Source organism: Natrix helvetica (genome assembly GCF_964273705.1).
Source record: "Natrix helvetica genome assembly, chromosome: 4".
In the NCBI taxonomy this organism is placed as follows: domain Eukaryota; kingdom Metazoa; phylum Chordata; class Lepidosauria; order Squamata; family Natricidae; genus Natrix; species Natrix helvetica.
The window spans coordinates 99,205,045-99,224,982 of NC_138550.1; the positions used below are offsets into that span (position 1 = coordinate 99,205,045).

At 38.8% G+C, this 19,938-nt stretch overlaps 1 protein-coding gene across 1 annotated transcript; it reads right to left on the reverse strand.

Annotated features, from left to right (window-relative positions):
* Positions 1-814: 814 nt before the first annotated feature.
* On the reverse strand, positions 815-19,408 carry GCNT2 (glucosaminyl (N-acetyl) transferase 2 (I blood group)). Its single transcript, XM_081951611.1, has 3 exons — positions 18,158-19,408; positions 5,266-5,358; positions 815-1,208 (listed from the first exon to the last, which is right to left on the reverse strand). Exons 1-3 carry the CDS (start codon positions 19,104-19,106, stop codon positions 1,018-1,020), a joined length of 1,233 nt encoding a protein of 410 aa, XP_081807737.1. The 5' UTR covers positions 19,107-19,408; the 3' UTR covers positions 815-1,017.
* Between the last annotated feature and the right edge of the window lie 530 nt (positions 19,409-19,938).

The following is a 19,938-nucleotide window of genomic DNA, read 5'->3' on the forward strand; positions in this document are numbered from 1 at the left end:
TTCAACCTAAGATATAAAGTTTTTTTTTCTGTGTTGCTCCAGAAAAGGTTGACATTCGAGTGTTTATATATATATTTTTCTTTTTCACCCTAAAACTTTTAGCATACAGTATATTGTATATATTGGGATGGAAATTTAAATTGTATGCAGAAAGGTTGTCTAAAGAGCAATGAAAATGACTTTCAGATTAGCAGATGGTATAAAAGACAATGTTAGCACTTTTGCTTTGAATACAGTGATAGCTTCCTAAATAAAAAAAAATTGGTCCATCTTAAATTATTTCTGTACACCCAGAAGTTCTTCTTTACATAATTTCTGGGATCATTAAGTGGCCAAGCAAAACTTTATAAAAGTTAAAACATACAATCAATATAATATTAATGTATTTTTCCAGTGAATATTTTACTCTATACATTCTTATTCTATCTTTCAGATCTTCTGTTCTACCTTGATTTCACAGGCTGCTTTGCTGCTATTAAAGAGGATAAGTCTTCAGTAGTACAGAAGACCATTTCCACAAGGTTACCAGATAATAGAAAAAGCAGAGTCTAAGAATTTGGACGCAAGTAGTAACAGGTAGAGTACAGGTAGAAGCAAACTTAGGTGTGCAGATAAACTCCCATCTCTGAATCTTCCATGGTGAAAGTCTTAATTCTTCCATTTAAACCATCATCAGTTAGTAAGATCATCCGAATTCTCTCTTTAACTTCAATATTCAGATTTTTTTTTATTCCCTGAGGGTGTTAGCAAACAGTAAGATACGTAATTGAAAGAAAAGGAGAATCCTGTACCGAAATGAATACATTTTTTTAAAAAAAAATTGAATAAAATTCAATGAAATACAAAGATGTTTGCAGAATCCTTAGGTCCAGTAAAATGCAAAGATTTTTCATGTATTTAAAAAAATTATCCATCTTGAACATCCAAAAAAATACCTCATGTCAAGGCAAAAACCGTTGCTCTAAAAGGAGCAGTTTTTATTATTATCATTCTTCCCCAATACGTTTTTTTTTTAAATTAAAAGTACCAACTTGGTTCAACTGGTATTTCGCTCTCATTCAGTTCTCTTTCCCGAAGTTTCAATTCCAGGCATTCTACAGTAGGTGGATATGTTTTGAGTTCAAATTTGTTAGCAAATAAATTTTTGGATTCCAGCAGCCATGGTAAGTCACCAGTTCCATAGATACATATGCTTCTGACATAATGACCTGTCAAGGCATAAAATAGCAATATTATCATGACATTTTGTGGACAGAAGAATTAAGATGCATAACTTACACTAAGGCCTTTGCAGTCTAATCATACTGAAATAAGGAAGTTCTGGCAATTTTAATAACATTTGAAGAAAATAGAGGCATAGAACATCATATCCTTTTCTCCTTATTCAGGATCAGTATCAAAAATTAGCTTTGGGGCATGTGGGCCCTAAATATTCAATTTTTGTTAGTTTGCATACTTTAATTGGATTTGATTTGATTGGATTTATTAGATTTATATGCTGCCCTTCTCCCAAGGACTCAGGGCGGCGTACAGCATTAAAAAACACATAGTACAAAAGTTAAAAGGAAATTAGAAACAGTCCAAAACACAAATCCAATTATTTGTTTGTTCAATTTATATTGCTGTGCACTTTACCAGTGATTGTGGGTGGCTAACAAAACTATGTTGAAACCAAAAACTGACTCAAGAGACTGAAGGAAGAGTTCACCATGAGGTAATAGATAAAGGCTCCCCTCGCACATATGTGCTAGTCGTTCCCGACTCTAGGGGACGGTGCTCATCTCTGTTTCAAAGCCGAAGAGCCAGCACTGTCCAAAGATCTCTCCATGGTCATGTGGCCGGCATGACTAAACGTCGAAGATGCACGGAATGCTGTTACCTTCCCACCAAAGATGATCCCTATTTTTCTACTTGCATTTTAACAGGCTTTCGAACTGCTAGATTGGCAGAAGTTGGGACAAGTAACGAGAGTTCACTCCGTTACGCAGCGCTAGGGATTCGAACCACTGGACTGCTGACCTTTCTGATTGACAAGCTCAGCATCTTAGCCACTGAGTCGCCATGTCCCTACTGAAGTAATACAACTTAATAATTTAACTTACAATTTAGCAAAACTAAAGAGCTACTCCTTATTCTTGAGGCAGACAGAGAGAGTTCCAGCAAGCAACACTGCTCAAATTGTACTTGTGATTTATAGTCAAGCAATAAAAAATACAGACAAAAGAAAAAGTGTCCACTCCAAGCAGATGTGTATCTAGATTGAATAGGCACATATTAGCTACAACAGACAATGTGGTTTTCCTGTTTTTTTACTAACGGAAATATTAAATGAGCTATTTAAGCCATGTCTATGGACGGCTTTTAAACTTTATTCAAATACAGCCACATTTTAAAGATTATTCTGATTATATACTAGAAAGAGCTTTGACCTTTAAAGCCCTACATGACATGGGTCTAGATTATTTGAGGGACTCTCTTATCTACCCATCCTATTAGGTCAAACCAGAGGGGTAGGTTGTGGATCCCATCTGCTGAAGAGTTACATCTGATGGAAGTGTTGTAGCCCGCCAACGGCCAGTGGAGTTGGCAGCAGATTCGGACAGTGGGGAGGTTGGGCCAGTCTTGGAGTCTGGGGAAGGCTCTGACGAGTGCTCTGCATCAGAGGCAGAGATGGGTCCGGGGCCGTCTGACAGTTATCAGCTGCCTTCAGAATCAGACATTAGTGAGGCAGATGAACAGGTGGAGCTTGTTCCCAGTGTGCACATGCACAGAGTTGCCAGACTAAAGGAACAGCTAAGGAACAAGGGTCAACTTGTGAGTAAAGCCACAGGTGGACGGTGAATGGCCCCTCCCTGAGGGACTAAAAGGGGAGTGAAAGGGGAGTGGAGTTTGCAGGACACAATTAATTCATTCCTGCATTCTTGCCAAGTATTGTGGCATCTAAAAGATATCGGCCACACCTCTCTCCAAGTCTGATAAAGTCAGTAATTGTGAACTATCTTGAAAGACTGTGGGCCGGGACTTTGCTGGAGAGGAATTCATTGTAAATTAAATAAAAGGGGTTTATCGGGATAAGAACTCAGCTTCATGCTGCTGGGAAAGCCTAGGTCAGAACAGGAAGCCAGATAATGTTCCTTTCCTGCTGTGACCTCTGCTATCCGGAGAATTACCCAACCCTCAACCCCACCTCCGTGAGATGAGGTTAGCCTTTCAGAAGGCCCTGAAAACATTGTTCTTCAAGTGACTTTGGGGACCCGATGGGCAACCTGCTTAATGGCTGCACTATGATTAGATGGACGCTCTCCCACAATCTTGTTTTTATATGTTTTTAAGCACTTTAAAAAGTTATGGCATTGTTTTCGCTTTTGATTGTACACCTTCCAGAGTCATGTTTAGCAAGATGGGCAGTCCTAAAAATGTATTTAATAATTAAATAAATAAAAGTTAGTTTTGCTTTACAATTTTAGCATTATGCCATTAGGCGCAGCACAAGTTAAAAATATCAAATACAAAGGAAAATTAATTAAGATACACCCAACTTTTATACCCCAAGGCTGCTTCCATTCTAATGGCTATGCCCTCATATTAAAACAAAACATCAGCTTATCCTGAGGTGGAGAACAAGTCAAAACATTATTATGCTTCATTTTTCTCCTTTGTTTCCCACCTATTACTTCTTTAGCTTCTGTCTTATTCATTTCCTCTTCCTCTTTAATAATTTCCCTGTGGTCTCCTTTTTATTTATTTTTTTCTCTCTCCCACCTGCATTTCTTGTCTTTTTTTCTTTCCTAACTGCATAAAATTTCTGCAACTTAAATAAATCAGACAACACTCCACATTCCAGTGGTGAAATTCAAAATCTTTACTATCGGTTTTGTGGGCATGGCTTGGTGAGTGTAGCAGGGGAAGGATATTGCAAAATCTCCATTCCCATCCCACTCTGGCACCAGCCAGAGGTGGTGCTTGCTGGTTCTCCGAACTACTAAAAATTTCCGCTACCAATTCTCCAGAACCTGTCAGAACCTGCTAAATTTCACCCCTGCTATAATCCCTGTCATTCCAGTCACCCCATGTTCTGTTGTTTTGGATGTGCATTTGAGTGTGTCCTAAATTGCTGTGGTTATAAATTTAAATCTGGCAATTATGCAATTATTAAAGTCCATGATATATTTGGAAAACAGGGTGCTGACAGCTAAATACAGAATTGTTTGTAAAAACCTTAACGCATATTACATTTATACAAAGTACCAAGGGGAATGCACGTGGGTGAGGTTGTTTTTAGTAAATTAACCTAATTATTGTTTATTTTGCTGAATTTACAGAGCCACCCAAGTTGGTGAAGCCTCGAGAGTTTACAATTAAAACCCATTTAGATGGTCAAACCAAAACAAAAAGTAATGGAAAATAAAAAGAACAAGAAGTGATCATGAAAAACTTTCAATAAAAGCAACGTCCCCTCCCAGGGCGTGGAAGAAGAGCCAGTTCTTCATGAATGACTTTTAAGGAAGATGGGGTTGAGACAATTTGAACTTTTGGAGAAATATTCTTTCTGAAGGCAGGTGCCAGGCCAGAAAAGAGATGCTTCTTGAGACTTATTAGATGAGGGGTCTCCAACCTTGGCAACTTTAAGACTTGTGGACTTCAACTCCCAGAGTTCCTCAGCCAGAAAAACTCCCAGAATTCTGGGAGTTGAAGTCCACAAGTCTTAAAGTTGTCAAGATGATGTTGTATCAGAGATGGGAGTCAGAGAATGCCTATTCTCTCAGAGATTATAGGGCAAAATGATTTAATGGGAGAAAGGTGTTCCCCAAGTAACCAGGCCATATGCCATGAAAATGATGATGATAATAATGATAAGGCACTATCAGTATCTGGGCCTGACCATGACTATTCTCAGCTCCTTAAGCAGAAGCTAATAACCTAGGAAGACCCCCTCCCATGTTATGTATTAGTTTTGTCTGGAGAAGTACCACCCCATTCAGAACTCAAAATGGCAGATCCCTGATGCCAGGGCAGCCAAAACCTCACAGCTACTTTGTCAAGGTTGCTAAACCTGCTGCCTCTCCATCTCCTAAACACTGGGCATTTCTAGGTTTGTGCGGTGCATGTTTCAATCAATGCATGGTATGTTTTTCTACAATCCTTTAATCTCCATAGTAAACAAAAGACAAACAGTGCCAGAACAAGTGCATTGTTCGGGGAGTGTTAATCTTTCAAATATTTAAAAAGAAAACACCACAAACATTAAAATGATCTTCGTTTTACCATGGCATCCTCCGTGACTTTTTTCTGCATCGCTCCATTTCACGGCTCTCAAGTTACCTTCCCATGTTGCATTTGGCATGGCACCGGGAACACCTGTGATTTGAAGAGAAAAAAAGAGAAAGGTCTTGCAAATTCTTATTCTTAAAATGCCAGGTAAATTGCAGGAAGTTCTTGTTTAATGGCCAGGTGATCAGTTGAACTAATAACAAGTGCTGAACAAGTGGTTCTTAGGACCAATCCTTGCACTGAATGATTCTTGCAACACCCCATGTGGTTGCGATTTGCAACCTTCACTGCTGGCTTCCAACAAGCAAATCAATGAGGACGCTGGCAGGACGTCACACGTCGCAGTCATGTGAAGTCCACATTTAATGTCCTGTGCAGTCCTTGCTTAACAATGGCCATTGGGACTGCTGGAACTGCCATCACTACACAAGGTGGTCATACGTTTTGGTTTACTTATGACTGCATCACTTAATGATGAGTTTTCTGGTCCCAATAGCATAATTCAACAAGAGATACCAGTTTTTTTAAAAATCTTCTTGTCATAATCTGGAATGCAAACCTAGAGAAGCAGTAACCCTCTGTCAGGTGTGCAGGTTTTAAAAGCGGTTACCTCCTTTTTCTATGTACACATATTTTATAACTGTGATTCTTATTTGAAGATTCTTCCATAATCTGATGGGTACCCATTTAATTCCCCAGTCTCTCTAACTTATTAATAAACTGACTTAAATGTTACTAAGTTTAATAGTATCAATGTAATAAATATGTGCTTCTAAGTATAGTTTCTAAAAGGAGAGCTTTGGTGAAGGGTGGGGTTTTTCTTTTGCCTTTTGCTTATAAAATAATTGATTCTAAAAGACATCGCTTTCATCAGAAATCAGGACCTTGGAAAGCTCCCAATTGACCTGGGGATTGGGACACCACTGATTTCCCAATATAGTCTGTAGTCTGTGGAGGTCCATCAGGTCATCTGCCCTACTCCCTGAATGTCCACAGACTAAAGCCCACTTACCATTTCAGCACCCCTTTCCTGCAAGTGTTGGCAGCCAGCGGGCAAGACTTTGCTTTGTGCCTTAAACCCACTTCCACAAGAAGCTGGTGACACTCTGCTTCCCAGCTCAGTTCCTGTATCCCTTCATGCACCAACGGTTATCTGGTTCATAAGAACTGATCAAGGGCTAAAAGCCAATCAACTGAGGCATACAAGTATGGCATGGCAACACAAGTACCAATATTCAGAAAACTGCATTTGTGAATAGGTGTTAAATGCAGTAACTTCACAGGTGCTATGCTAAGGAAGTGGGTTCTCATACCACCAATTGAAAAAGAAAAACTACAATTGGGAAATGAAACAACTAATAATTTAAAATGGGATTTCACTGGGTTGCAGATCAATGTCGTTTTAATCCTCAGTATTTAATAATTTCTACTCAAGAAGATTCTTGGCCAGCAAGTTTATGCTGAGACATGTTAGTCTGCTAAGATTATTACTACATCAAATAATTCCAGTGGTAAATAAATACTTGTTCTGAATAGAAAACATGGATTAAAAGTCCTTTAAAAATGAAAGTAGATGGAATGCAGGTGCAAATAATCATTATCTAATTTGCCAATAAAAGGTGAACCTGCATTCTTTTAAAGATAGAAGTGTAGACAGTATTAGTTCAACAAATATGAATCCACAAGAGGAGGAGCCAATGTCGTGACAAGACGACATGCGATCTCAAGGCTCTGAGATCGCTGTTGATACTTTTGCTGTTGGGTGGTCCAAACGGACCTAAACCATCCCGCAGAGACAGTGAACAGGAAGAATATGTCTTGCTGATCTCAGGGACATTGCAAAGTCCCTGATTGATCTAAGAGAAGTTCTTCAAGCCGGCGACAAAAAATCCAGCCATTAGGCTGATGAAGTCGGGGTGGCTCCAAAACAGAAGGATACGGAAAGAGAAAGCGTTTCCAGCTGGTGAGGAATTTTTACCGTTTTAAAAGAGACTGCCTATAAAAAACTTAAAATTAATTTAAATTAGAGAACAGAAGAAATAAGCGGTGGAATTAAATTTGGAATGGTTTTGGACAGTGGGTTATCTTACTTTTTAAATGCTATCTTCATGGATGGAATTTATGCAAGCCTTTTAAAATGAATGGATTAAGTTTTCTTCTTTTGTAACCTATGGACTAAAATTCTCCTCTTTCATTACTGTGGGTGTTCTTCTAACTGATTCAAGAATTGGACTTTTTTTAAAACTTGAAATACAAAAAAGATACAAAAAGAAACAAAGAAAATTGCAATAACACTGCTACTCAGAGACTGGAAATTTGTGTATTGGAAACAAAACACTCTTACTTTTCTCACTGATTATCCTGGCTTGGCACTCCAAGGTCTCACTGCTTGTTTATAGAGAGTGATAAGAAGAAAAGCATACAGATGTCCCTTTGAAGTATATCTTTAACCAGAGAAAGGTGAAAATTAAATGTTATTGTGAATCTATGCTTAATCTTGTTAAAACCTTCCAAGCTAGAACAGCAGTATTTGTTACCTGGAGATAATGCCACAATTTCAACAGCAGAAATAAATTTTAAGTCTGCAAAAGATATTCTCAGAAATACAGAAATTATCAAACACATATGAGAGGATAGATAAGAAGTTGGAAGACTTAGAGCATCTAACAGCAAAATATGATGAAGAAGTTGGAGATGTTTATCAAGTGGGAAAAGTGGTGGTTAAAATCCTAAAAATCAAAGAGGAAAATGAATATAAAGAAATTAAAATTGCTGATATTTATGGTGATTGGTTTGTCTCTGAAAATGGAAAGAGTGGAATACTGAAAGAGGAATTAAATGGAGGGGAAATCTATCCCAGATGGCAAGATACAGAAGAAGAAAAAATCAAAGAATTTATGGATTTAAAGAGAGAAATTTTATTAGCAACATCATTGATAACACTACCGACAATCAAAGATAAGCTGATTAAGGAAACAGAAGAAGGGCATCGAAATTACATGAGAGATTTTATAAGCAAGGAGTTGCAAAGAGGAGTCCATACAAAGTTGATTAAGGAGATGATTAGAAGAGTGACACCACAAATGGCAGAAGATATGAGACTGTTTTGCTACTGGAAAGATACAGGTTGATAGATGGAAGAGTATAATTTAAACTAGTTAAACTTAGTGAAATTTAGTGACAATAAATATAGTTAAATAAATAATTGATAATGCTAATAATCTATACAATGTGTAGTGTTATGATAAGTAATAATTGGATATGAATATTGAATGGTACCCATGAAAGGAAGATTAGAAATCCTTTTGGATTATATATAAAGGTTAATAAAAAAAAAGAACTAAGTTGGATACAGTTAAGTCTTGATTATTAGGGGGGAAATGTTATGATACAGAATATAGTCAAATAAAGGAGGGACAATGATAACAACGTATATATATGTACTGGTACAACATAAGGAAACTGAATATAAATTGTAAACAGTGATTTGGAAAGGAGGATTAGAAAACTTTGTTATTAAATATTATGGATGTTTAGCTACAATAGGACATAAGGATTCAGTGTTATTGGAGGATTTTAGAAATAGTAAATGAAATGCCAGTATGTGGTTATGTATTAAATCTTGGCATATTTTATGATGAAGAACGTTTAAACAATTATAGTCAAATGTAAATGGAGGTATGATGATGGTAACATGTATAAATATCTGAGTTAAAATACTTGAGTTAATATGAATTATGTTTGTTGACTGTGGAAGAGATGCATGAAAGCCTTTTTGTAACCAACTAATACGCTTTCTACAGTATGTAAAGAAGGATGTGTTGTGTTTGTTTTGAAAATTAAAAATAATTTTTTTTAAAAAAAAAGTTCAACAAATATGTTTGCTACATCTGTTTAAGAGAATCAGTTTGATATAGAGGTTGAGACATCTGGCCTTAGGGACAAAGCCCACTTACCTTGGGCCAGATATGCTCTCTTAAACCTAGGAAAAAAGAAATTCCAAATTACTTCAAAAACCTTTGTTAGGAAAACTGTGGGGATTAAACCAGGCAGTCACCAAGAGTCAAAAACTGTTCTGATCTAGGCTTCCCAAAAGCACGAAGCTGACTCCTTGTCCCGATAAAACCCCTTTTATTTAGTTTAAAGTAAATTCCTCTCCAGCAAAATCCTGGCCAACAAGTCTTTTAAGAGATTTCACAACTACAGACCTTTATCAGGCTTGGAGAGCTGCCAGGCCAATATCTTCCAAATGCCCCTCTTCAGCAGACAATACTTGGCAAGAAGTCAGGAACAGATCTAATGAATTGAACTAATTGTCTCCTGCAAACTCCATTCCCCTTCACTCCTCTTTATTCCCTGGGGCCATTCACAGTCTACCTGTGGCTTTACTCCCTTTACTCTCTATACAGTTCCTCAGCTGTTCCCTTCTCCTGGCAGTTCTGCGCATGCACACACTGGGAACAGGCTCCAGCTGTTCTTCTGCCCCATTAATATCTGACTCCAAAGGCAGCTGTTATGACCCTGGCCCCATCTCTGACTCTGACACAGAGCACTTGCCAGAGCCTTCCTCAGACTCCAGGACTGGCCCATGTTCCCCCCAGCCTCCTTACTGTCCGAATCTGCTGCCAGATCTGCTGGCGGGCCACAACAAAAACTGACTCTAAGCTGTACATTCCCACAAACATGCAAACACACATACATTAAGCACTGTACAAAAGTGTATGAGGAATTAAGTCCCACTGAAAGCATATATGGAGAAAACAAAGGCAATTCCATGGAGACATGAGAAGATAATTTGCAATACACAGTTAATATAAATATGGCTTGTATACTGCAAAATATCAAACGAGCAGCTTTCTTTTAAGTCCAAAATTCTACTTCCTTCCTGAAGTAGGAGCAGATATCCTGTATTTTCCAGAAAAGATTAACAACAACTAGATTTGCCAACTCTGCGGAAAACTGCGGTGACATGGAACAAATGCTGTGAATCCCTTGAACCACAGTATATTAATAAACAGCTCTTAGGTAATATTTCTAAATGATTTGCTCTCTCCACTGTGAAACCACACATTTGATGTAAAACCTTTAGCAATATGAAGGTTACTGGAGAAAGTTATTTGTTAGCAGAACAATTTAAGATATATCTTACTTGAGAAATTATTCTTCACCACACATTCAACAAAAATGTTGGCTTAAGAATCAGGTGGATACTATGGAAATACAGGTAGCACTCAATGTACAACCACAATTGAGCCCCAAATTTATGTTGCTAAGTGAGACATTTGTTACGTGAGTTTTGCCCCATTTTACGTCCTTTCTTGCCACAGTTGCTAAGTGAAGTTGTTAGGTTAGTAACATGATCGTTAAGTGAATCTTTGCTTGTCAGAAGGTTACAAAAGGGGATCACATGATCCTGAGAGACTGTCCAAATTTTGATCACATGACCACGGGGATGCTGCAACAGTCATAAGTGTGGAAAATGGCCATAAGTCACTTTTTTCAGTGCTGTTGTAACTTTGAACGGTCACTAAGTGAGCTGTTATAAGTCAAGGACTACCCGTTTCAGGTTTCAGGGCAAAAACAATCAAAGAATATCTACTGAGTAATTATTTGCTAAATATTGCTGTCTAATTATCGGCAGGAATGTTAAGATTGAGAAGATCCTGACGCAGTACTTTCCAAAAGAATCCCCTTATTGTGGATAACTAGGAAGCAATGTGGATCATTGTTAGAACAATTAATCAGTGGAACAACTTGCCTCCAGAAGTTGTGAATGCCCCAAGACTGGAAGTCTTTAAGAAGATGTTGGATAGCCATTTGTCTGGAACGGTATAGGGTTTCCTGCCTAGGTAGGGGGTTGGACTAGAAGACCTCCAAGGTCCCTTCCAACTCTGCTATTGTATTGTACTGTACTGTACCGTATTGTATTGTATTGTATCACTTGATCCAAGGGTTATGATTATAATGTGCCACAGTGGCATAGTGGTTAGAGTACAGTATTGCAGGCTACTTCTGCTGCCTGATGCCTGCCTGCAATTTGGCAGTTTGAATCTCACCAGTCTCAAGGTTGACTCAACTTTCCATCCTTCCGAGGTGGGTAAAATGAGGCCCCAGTTGTTGGGGGGGGGGGAAATATACTGACTCTGTAAACCGCTAAGAGAGTGCTGTAAAGCACTGTGAAGCGGTATGTAAGTCTAATTGCTATTGCTATAGATGTCACAGCAGACACTCTGACAATCTAATTGTTAGGAAAACGGTCATGTCTAGAACAAGATCAGGTACTTGTCTAAGAATGCCCTGAAGTATCCTAGGACATAATGGAAAATTATATACAGCAATCTACAACTGCAATTTGCAGAGAGATATTGGGGGGAGAAGAGTCCTCTAACAATGGCTACTGTGTGCTCTCGTTTGTTATTTGTAATTTATATATAACTTATATAACTCATCCCTTTCTATGATACAACATAAACAAAAAACATCGATCAAGGGTCACTCTAAAAATAATATAGCATTTGTCCATGAAAAAAAAATGGATGAATGGTAGTTAAATATATTTGTAATAAAAAAAAATTGCTGGCCAAAACGCCAGTATGTTTCTTCACAAAACTCTGAAGAAGATATTAATAGCAGAAGTCATAATAGTATTATGTGCCTCTGAAAATTCTTCACTATGTATTTTTTTCTACATAGAGATTGTGTTTACTGGTTTCTGAGAACCTCTATGTGCTCTTTGGTATTCTGCGACATACTGATATCATACAATGAATGCAAACTCAATACAGAAGTCCTTTTACAAAAGTAAACTGGACTTTATTTTTTGTTTCCTTTGAAAATGTTTTATTTCTCATCCAAAAAGCTTCTTCAGTTCAGTTCAGAATTGAAGAAGCTTCTTAGAAGAGAAGTAAAATGTTTTCAAAGAGGAAAAAGACCAAGAAAGTTCAGTTGCCTTTTGAAAAAAAAACACTTTTGGGACAACCATGATCTGGATGGCTGAGAATCCCTTCAGACATTGCTATTAAATGTATTTCTTTTTGTCGTATTTTACCACTGTCTATGTCTATTCTGCTTTTTCTCTCAGAACTCGGGATCACATGCATGGGGATTCCTCTGTCAGTTTCATCAACTCTGAAAATCAGTTTGACTGAAACTAACCACAAAGGCATACTATTTTTATTCCACTTTTCTGTTGCAATGAGACACTATAATACTTTTGAAGGTTTACAGTAAAAGAAAATGGGCTTCCTCAATTGCAGCTAAATGTTAAGCAGAAGTGGCTTTCTAAATCATTGCAGAATATATCAGAATAGCAGTGGGACAGAAGATGTATGAAAAATCTTTCAGGGAGAAAATCCCAGATACTTCTTTCCTTTTTCTGCCTTTTTTTTTCATTTGACCAAGTTAGGTAGAGTTAAGTAATGCAACAATTCTTCAAAACAAATGAAAAAAAGACTTAATTCTAGTTAAAAAGCAAGAAAAGCATATATCTATTTTCTCAAGTAACCGCCCAAGCTTCCTAAAAATCTATTCATGGGTTTTATATAGTCCTCTTGGAGACAAATGTCTGGAACTCCCCCTCATCCAAATGGTAAAAAATTGAGTAATATAAGCATGGGAGACTGGAAGTTCTTGAGTCTCAGGAAATTACAGGGTTTCCAGAAAACAACATCCCCCTCAAGCCACTTCCTTTAAAACTCTTTCCCATAAAACCCAATTTTCAAGTACTGGTAGCTAACTTCTCCATACCTCAGCCTCGGGAGTTTTACTGAAACAATCAACAAGCAAAAGCTTATCATTAAGATTCTTTTACCTTTTCTCTTGCTGCAGAGTTGGCTTTTCCTCAAGATTTTCACCTGTTGAAATGCTATGATGAATGTTCAGTTGAATGGAAATATCACATCAGAAGGTTTAGTGGTGGTAGAAGTCACTTCTCCCTTTGGGCACTAATTTTACTTTTGCAATCTGTGAAATTGCCCAGAGCAGTGGAAAAGCATAGAAGCTCTGAAGAAGCCTAACCTGTCTGTCCAGCCAGCCCAGATCTCAAGAAGAAAGGAAGTTGTTTGGTGTTGTTGTTTTTTAACCAAAAGTTTATCTAAAAAAAATAGGCAGGGCACCCTTTTTACTTAATAAAAAGCATCTATGCTTTGCAAATTTCTGCTCTTGAGATAGCCTCTAGGCAGGCTCCAATTTTATAAGGTTAGCTTCTTGCATGGCTTGGATGTAACACAGCAAGTGATGGTAGCACATACCAAGGCATATCCTTAGGCAAAAACTGAATTTACTTGCTGGAATGCCTTTCAGGATGAGAATATTAGTCAAGCACATCTAAAAAGCACCAGTTCAGAGGAGGAAAAAGGATTGTTGCATGCTGCCATCCTATATTTCTGTATTTAATTAAACATATAACTTTGCTAAGTATTTCACTGGTGGACTGAAACAGGAGATTGCTTTCTCTCATTAGTACTAGACAGCATCTATTTCATCAAGTCTACTGCATACTGGCTGTAACTTCTGGATTCTGGCGAAAGCAAGTACAGGTAATCCTCAGATTATGAGCACTACGGAGCCCAAAATTTCTGTTGCTAAGTGAGACATTTGTTAAGTGAAAGTTGCCCATTTTACGATCATTTTTGCCGCAGTTGTTGTTAATCACTGCAGTTACTAGGTTCTTAAGCGAATCTGGCTTTTCCATTGACTTTGCTTGTCAGAAGTTGCAAAGGTGATCACATGACCCCAGGATACTGCAACCGGCGTAAATATGAACCAGTTGACACACACCTGAATTTTTATCACATGACCCTCAGATGCTGCAACAGTTTAAGTGTGAAAAATGGTCATGTCACTTCTTTCAGTGCCGCTGTAACTTCGAACGGTCACTAAATGAACTGTTGTAAGCCGAGGACTACCTGCACCAATATAGTATTTCTTTACATTTCATTACATATTATCTCTTAGCAGCATTTTTTTAAAGCTTTTGATCTGCGAAGTGCACCATGGCCAAAACATTCATTTCAAACCTGTCTTCATGTTAAACTTTTCAATTGCCCCTAGAGCAATACATTTTCTATGGACAAATAAGGCAAACCTATGTTATTAAAAGAGTCACAAGCATAACATTTCCAGAAAAGGGAACAAGGGTAAGTATAGGGCAGGGTAATGACAAAGAAAAACATGTTTGGAAATGTTCATTACTGACTAGTAGAAATCCTTAAGTTTCTCTCAATAAAAGTTCAAAATAGGATAGCTTTTTTAAAAAGCAGTATTTCTTCTGTAACTTAACGTTGAGTCCTATTTCAGTTGCTGTAGTTTAGCTACATGTTTTGCTTGACCATATCAAATTGCTGAAATTAATTGCATTGGATTATTCAAAAACAGAAACAAAATAAAAAAGTAAAAAAAAATGATGTGTTGCTCATGAAAAGATTTATTCTGCTTCCTGTTGTAGAATTGCACCTTATGATGAGAGGGGAATGTAAAATAGAATTGTATCACAAAAGGGCGCAATAAGCTGAAGTTTAGACCTTTGTTTAATATTTAATTCAAAGCTGAAATGCATAGATGTCTAATGATTTTTTACACTGGTAGAAACTTATTTTGTATGCATTTCTGGCAAGTACGTGTTTCTTTAAATTTCAAAGTTATTGTTAGTTGCTAGATAAGTATGATAGCTTTGGAGAGGGCTGTTGACATGCCCCTGATTTTGGTTTTCTTAAACTTGAAAGCTTAAAGTAAAATATTTTGGTCAATTAAAAAAAAAAAGAGTCACAGAACAATTTGTGACACTATTAATGTTACTGATTTGCACTTTGACAATCACGACACTTCTTTTATAAGATAATATTTCCTTCAAATTTTAGTCTGTCCATTAGTCCAAATGTCTAGAGACCTGTGTGATGTGGGAGAACACTATTTTTAAGGGATTAAAGCCATCACTCTGCTAAACAAATAATTCCCTCAACAATATCGAACTATTCACTAAGGCTGCATTACTATTACTATCACTCTTCTCATCATTCTTATCACCCATCTCCTCCCACTTATGACTGTATGTCTGTAACTGTTGCTTGTATCCTTACAATTTATATTGATTGTTTCCTGGTATGATTTGATTGCTTACTTGTACCCTATGACTATTATTAAGTGTGGTACCTTATGATTCGTGACAAATGTATCTTTTCTTTTTTGTACACTGAGAGCATATGCACCAAAGACAAATTCCTTGTGTGTCCAATCACACTTGGCCAATAAAGAATTCTATTCTATTCTATTCTAAACTGGGGTAGAATTCTTCCCCTCCACATGAAAATAAGATTCTTGTGCCTTGTTCGAATGCATATTGGCTCCATTCCACAGTCCACTGAGTTTACATGAGATATTCCTCTTGTTTTAAAATTCAATTCTTGTGTTAAAGATGACCGAGGGATACAAACTCCATTTATTTAACTAACTTTCCTAAACCAGTAGCATTGATTGTATCTTATCAGAAATCAAAAAGCTAAATAAGTATTTGAGGGTGGAAAAAATTATCTTTGTTCCTCCTCCTGTTCATAATCAAAGTTATCGAATCACCACAAGTTTCAGATGGTGAGGCATCTGAGGAGGTTGCTTCCTTCTTAGCACATCAAGTTTTATCAGACCTGCTTTGCATCACAAGAGAAAACCGGCTGGATCTGAGCCACCCCCTTATAATGGCTCAGAATCCTTTTCCTACATAGATATTTTGGCAAAACCTATAAAAAGGCGAGAATTCTAAATGGTTTGTTCTTAATGCTTTTCCAAATTGAAGAGGTGCATATGCTTAATCAGGTTGCTTCTTCCGCGCTTATGTCTGAAACCAATGATACTCATTCCAAGTATACTAACATTATCTACTTCATTCTTTTTTATTATAATCTCACATGTAGATTTTATGAGCTTCCTCTTTTGCTATCACACTCTCTGTCAGCTTGATTCAGAGCATCATTGCTGTGGATGATTTGGGGCATCAGATTTCTAAATGGCCACTGATAGCATAAAACAGGTTCAGGAGAGGGTGACAATGATGAAAAATGGATTTGAGAATGTGCTCTGCCAAGATAAACTATAGGAACTGGAAATCTTGACTTTGGACAAAAGAAGAATGAGGAAAGATGGTACAAAGGTGATCAGGAAGTATTTTCTATTGCCACAGAAACCAGGATCAGAAAGGATGAGTATGTATGCAACTACTGTACCTAGATTTTGTTTCAACATAAGCAAAAACTTCCTGATGGTGAAATCTGTCCAACTGTGAAATAATTTACCTGCATAGATATTGCAGTGGTTTTAAAAAGTCTGGAAAATCACCTGTCCTTTTGACCTCCTCCAATTCTATGATTTCGAGATTCTTCAACTCCCTGAAGAATTCTTTTCACACTGGCAACTACTTTGATAACCTTAAAGCACGTCTAACTGCCTAGTCCTTTGACAGTTGCTTTGGAAACTATTTCTAAACTTACTTTCCACTGACCTTTAAAAATTGAAATAGGTTTACCAATTCACAGGATTAAGGCCATAATTCGTAAGATTAAGGGCATTTTAACAAAGAGCTTTCAAACAAATTCCACTACATTTCTCTATGCATGTTTTGAAACAAAATATTTCTTGCGATTTATTTATTAGGGTAGAATTTGTTACGAAGAAACTAATCATTTGATCTGTATCCAGATAATTATTTCTTGTTTTTTGTTGGGTTCATGGTTGTGAATAAATGGGGAATAAATCCCTGGGGGTTGGGGGAATACAGTCATACAATTGCAAGATTTTGCAGAATAGTTAGTCTGTGGTTTGGGGGAGCAGAAACCCAAACAACTTCCACTTGGACTGTGGTTCAAAAAGAAAAAAAAAACCTCTGTCAACCAGCCCTACCAACTCCACTTTAGAAAACTATCAATGCCAGTTTAGAAATCAAATCTCAGCTGGTTGAGCATTGCTGTCATCAACTAATAACTGCATCTCAGGATGTCAAATATACGTTCCAGCCATCTCTGAATATTTCACGCCTTGTCATTTGCTAGCTAATTAAGGTTTGGCCCTTGCTGCTGAAAAGTGAAAGAGCCAGATATTTTTGAACAATGGACCAGGAAATTAATTTGAGGAGTGTCTGCCTTTTTAGGGAGACTGTGTTTAAAAGATGTCATGGAAAGGAACAAGTTTTACCAGACAAGACGGAAGTTGACCTAAAAGTGGATTTTAAAATCTTAGGCTACAAGAATTATATGACAAAAATATATTTATGCTAAATATATAGATGAAACTGGTTGATGTCTTAATAATTAAAAGGGATGCAAGGTTGACTCAGCCTTCCATCCTTCTGAGATGGGTAAAATGAGGACCCAGATTGTTGGGGGCCAATATGCTGACTCTGTAAACCGCTTAGAGAGGGCTGTAAAAGCACTGTGAAGCGGTATATAAGTTTATTGCTACTGCTATGTACACATAACAAAACAAATTATATAGCGAACTAGATAATTTATCCAAATTGGATTTACAAGCATAGTTACTTTGCTAAGGAGCAAAAAAGAAATGAAAAGAAATCAAGTTCTAGGGGATTATTTGAAGGGATTAAAGTTCAAGATTGTTAAAAAGCATATCAAATTGGTTGAGTTGATCAAGGTCAAATTAGACATATCATTATCTCTGGTAATCATTAATAAACCTTTGCTGATTATGACTGTCCGTACTAAAATTATTTATACTATTTGTGAAGAAAGAGAAAGTCACTTTCTCCCCCTTTACTGTAATCTTTTTCTCTTTTCTCTGCACTTTCTATCCCCCCCCCCTAATTTGCACTAGTTTTTATCTCTTCAATTGACATGTTTAATAAAATTACTATGTAGAAACGAAAGAGCCGGAGATTAGTATCTACCTGGAATCCGATTGAGCGTTACCCAAAAGTGTTCGTCGGGGCTGTAAGTGTCTTTGGACCATTGGAGCAAATCAATGGCCCTTGAGTCATTGAAAAGGAATTCCACAAAAGCCCTAGTGAGAGCAATATAGGCAGACCCAAAGTAGATAGTGAGGTTGTGGGGAGGTGGCGGTTTTAGGATCTCAGTCCTTTTCATGTAGGAAGCTTTCTTGTCTATGTGCTCCTTGTATACAAATTTGGTCCTTAAAGTTATGGGAGGTGGGGGGAGGATGCCAGGGGTGAGATTCTTCCCTTTGAACTTTTTCAGGTGCTGGACAATCTCCTTGTTGGTTTTCAGTGGGAAATCTTGCCCACACATGTTGAGGACGTATTTCCACCCGGGATATCTCAGCAGGTCCTGCATGCAGTTCAAATCAGCCTGAAGCCTGGAGATGCCAGCGTAAATCACAGGCTCGGCTTTGGAGACCAGGAAGGCATTGGGGAAGCACTCCAGTATTTTCTTCACCTCTTGCTTGTACCTGGTGGACACTTTCTCATCCACGTGGATGCAGTAAATATTGTGGGGCGCGTAAACAGCCCTGAAAAGCCGCTCGAAGGTGGCCAGCTCTTTGTGGAGGGTGAAGATGTAGGCCAAGGGAAAGGCCGCCGCTTCGGCAGAGACAGCCCTGGTCACATAGTGGTTCCCCGTCACGTAGTCTTCGCAGGAGGCGGCTCTGCCCAAGGACGTCCGGAAATGGTTTCCCCACACGTAGGTTTTCTGCCCCCGAGCCAGAGCCCCGCAGGCGCGCCGGAGGAAATTGCTCTCCTGGAGACGAGGCAGCCGGGGAAACCGAGGCGGCGGGGATTGTTTGGAAACCGGGGGAGGTTGCCCGAGGAACAGGAGCAGCAGCGCCGAAAGACCGCTCAGCCCGATGATCGCGAAGAGGTAAGGAGGCTTCCCAGACCGCATAGTCTCCCGGGGACGGGCCACAAGCCCAGAGGAAGAGACGGACCTAAAGCCCGGAGTGGCGGAGGGTCCTTCCGCGGACGGCCAATCGATGCATTCAGCCCACCAGGTTCTCGGTTCTCAGCCGCCGCGCCAAAACCTCGCCTTCCTTTTTATTATTATTATTATTTGCTCAGCCGGTTGTTAAGCAAAGCGCTCCGGCCGGGTTCAGAGCGGGCGGCGCCGGGGATCCAGGGCTACCTAGCAGTGGAAAGTCCCGCATCTGCGTCTCTCCCAAGGCTGCCCTTCTCCAGACCTCGCCCGGCCTCCCTGGAAAGATCGGCGACTCAGCCACGCCCCTGGGAAAAAAGGAGCTCATTTGCATATCTAAAGGGACGGCGATTGGCTGGGGCCGGTGCGCCTCGCTCCGGGGCGGAGGCGGAGGAGGGGTCAGCAGGTAGCGCGGTCCCTCGGCCGCTTCTTGGCGCAGGCTACACCTCGGCTCCGTTGTGGCTGTCTCGGCTTCCCGCCCAGACGGGGGAACTTAAATCTCGAACTAGTCTTTGAACTAGTCCGTCTCCTTTGACGGACTAGTACAAAGAGCGTCTGAATGGACCCACGAGTGGGATTGACCCTGACCAGGGGGCATGTCTAGGCAGCGAATAAGATGGCGCGTTGTGCTGTCTGCTCCTCGCTCCAGACTTAGACTTAGATTTTATTTGTTTGTTTGTTTGTTTGTTTGTCTAACATGTACAAGGTAACAAGTATAACTATGAACATAAACCTGAACAAAGCAAGTAAATACAAATAAATGAGGACAGTAGGACACGGATATTAGGACCACTACAGACCTCCG

Excerpts from the sequence above, each read along its gene's own strand:
- GCNT2 (XM_081951611.1), bottom strand. The coding sequence starts at position 19,106 with ATGCGGTCTGGGAAGCCTCCTTACCTCTTCGCGATCATCGGGCTGAGC. Across the intron at positions 5,359-18,157 it reads AACGCTCAATCGGATTCCAG|GTGTTCCCGGTGCCATGCCA; the intron begins GTAGATACTAAT and ends TTCAAATCACAG. Across the intron at positions 1,209-5,265 it reads AAGTCACGGAGGATGCCATG|GTCATTATGTCAGAAGCATA; the intron begins GTAAAACGAAGA and ends ATGCCTTGACAG.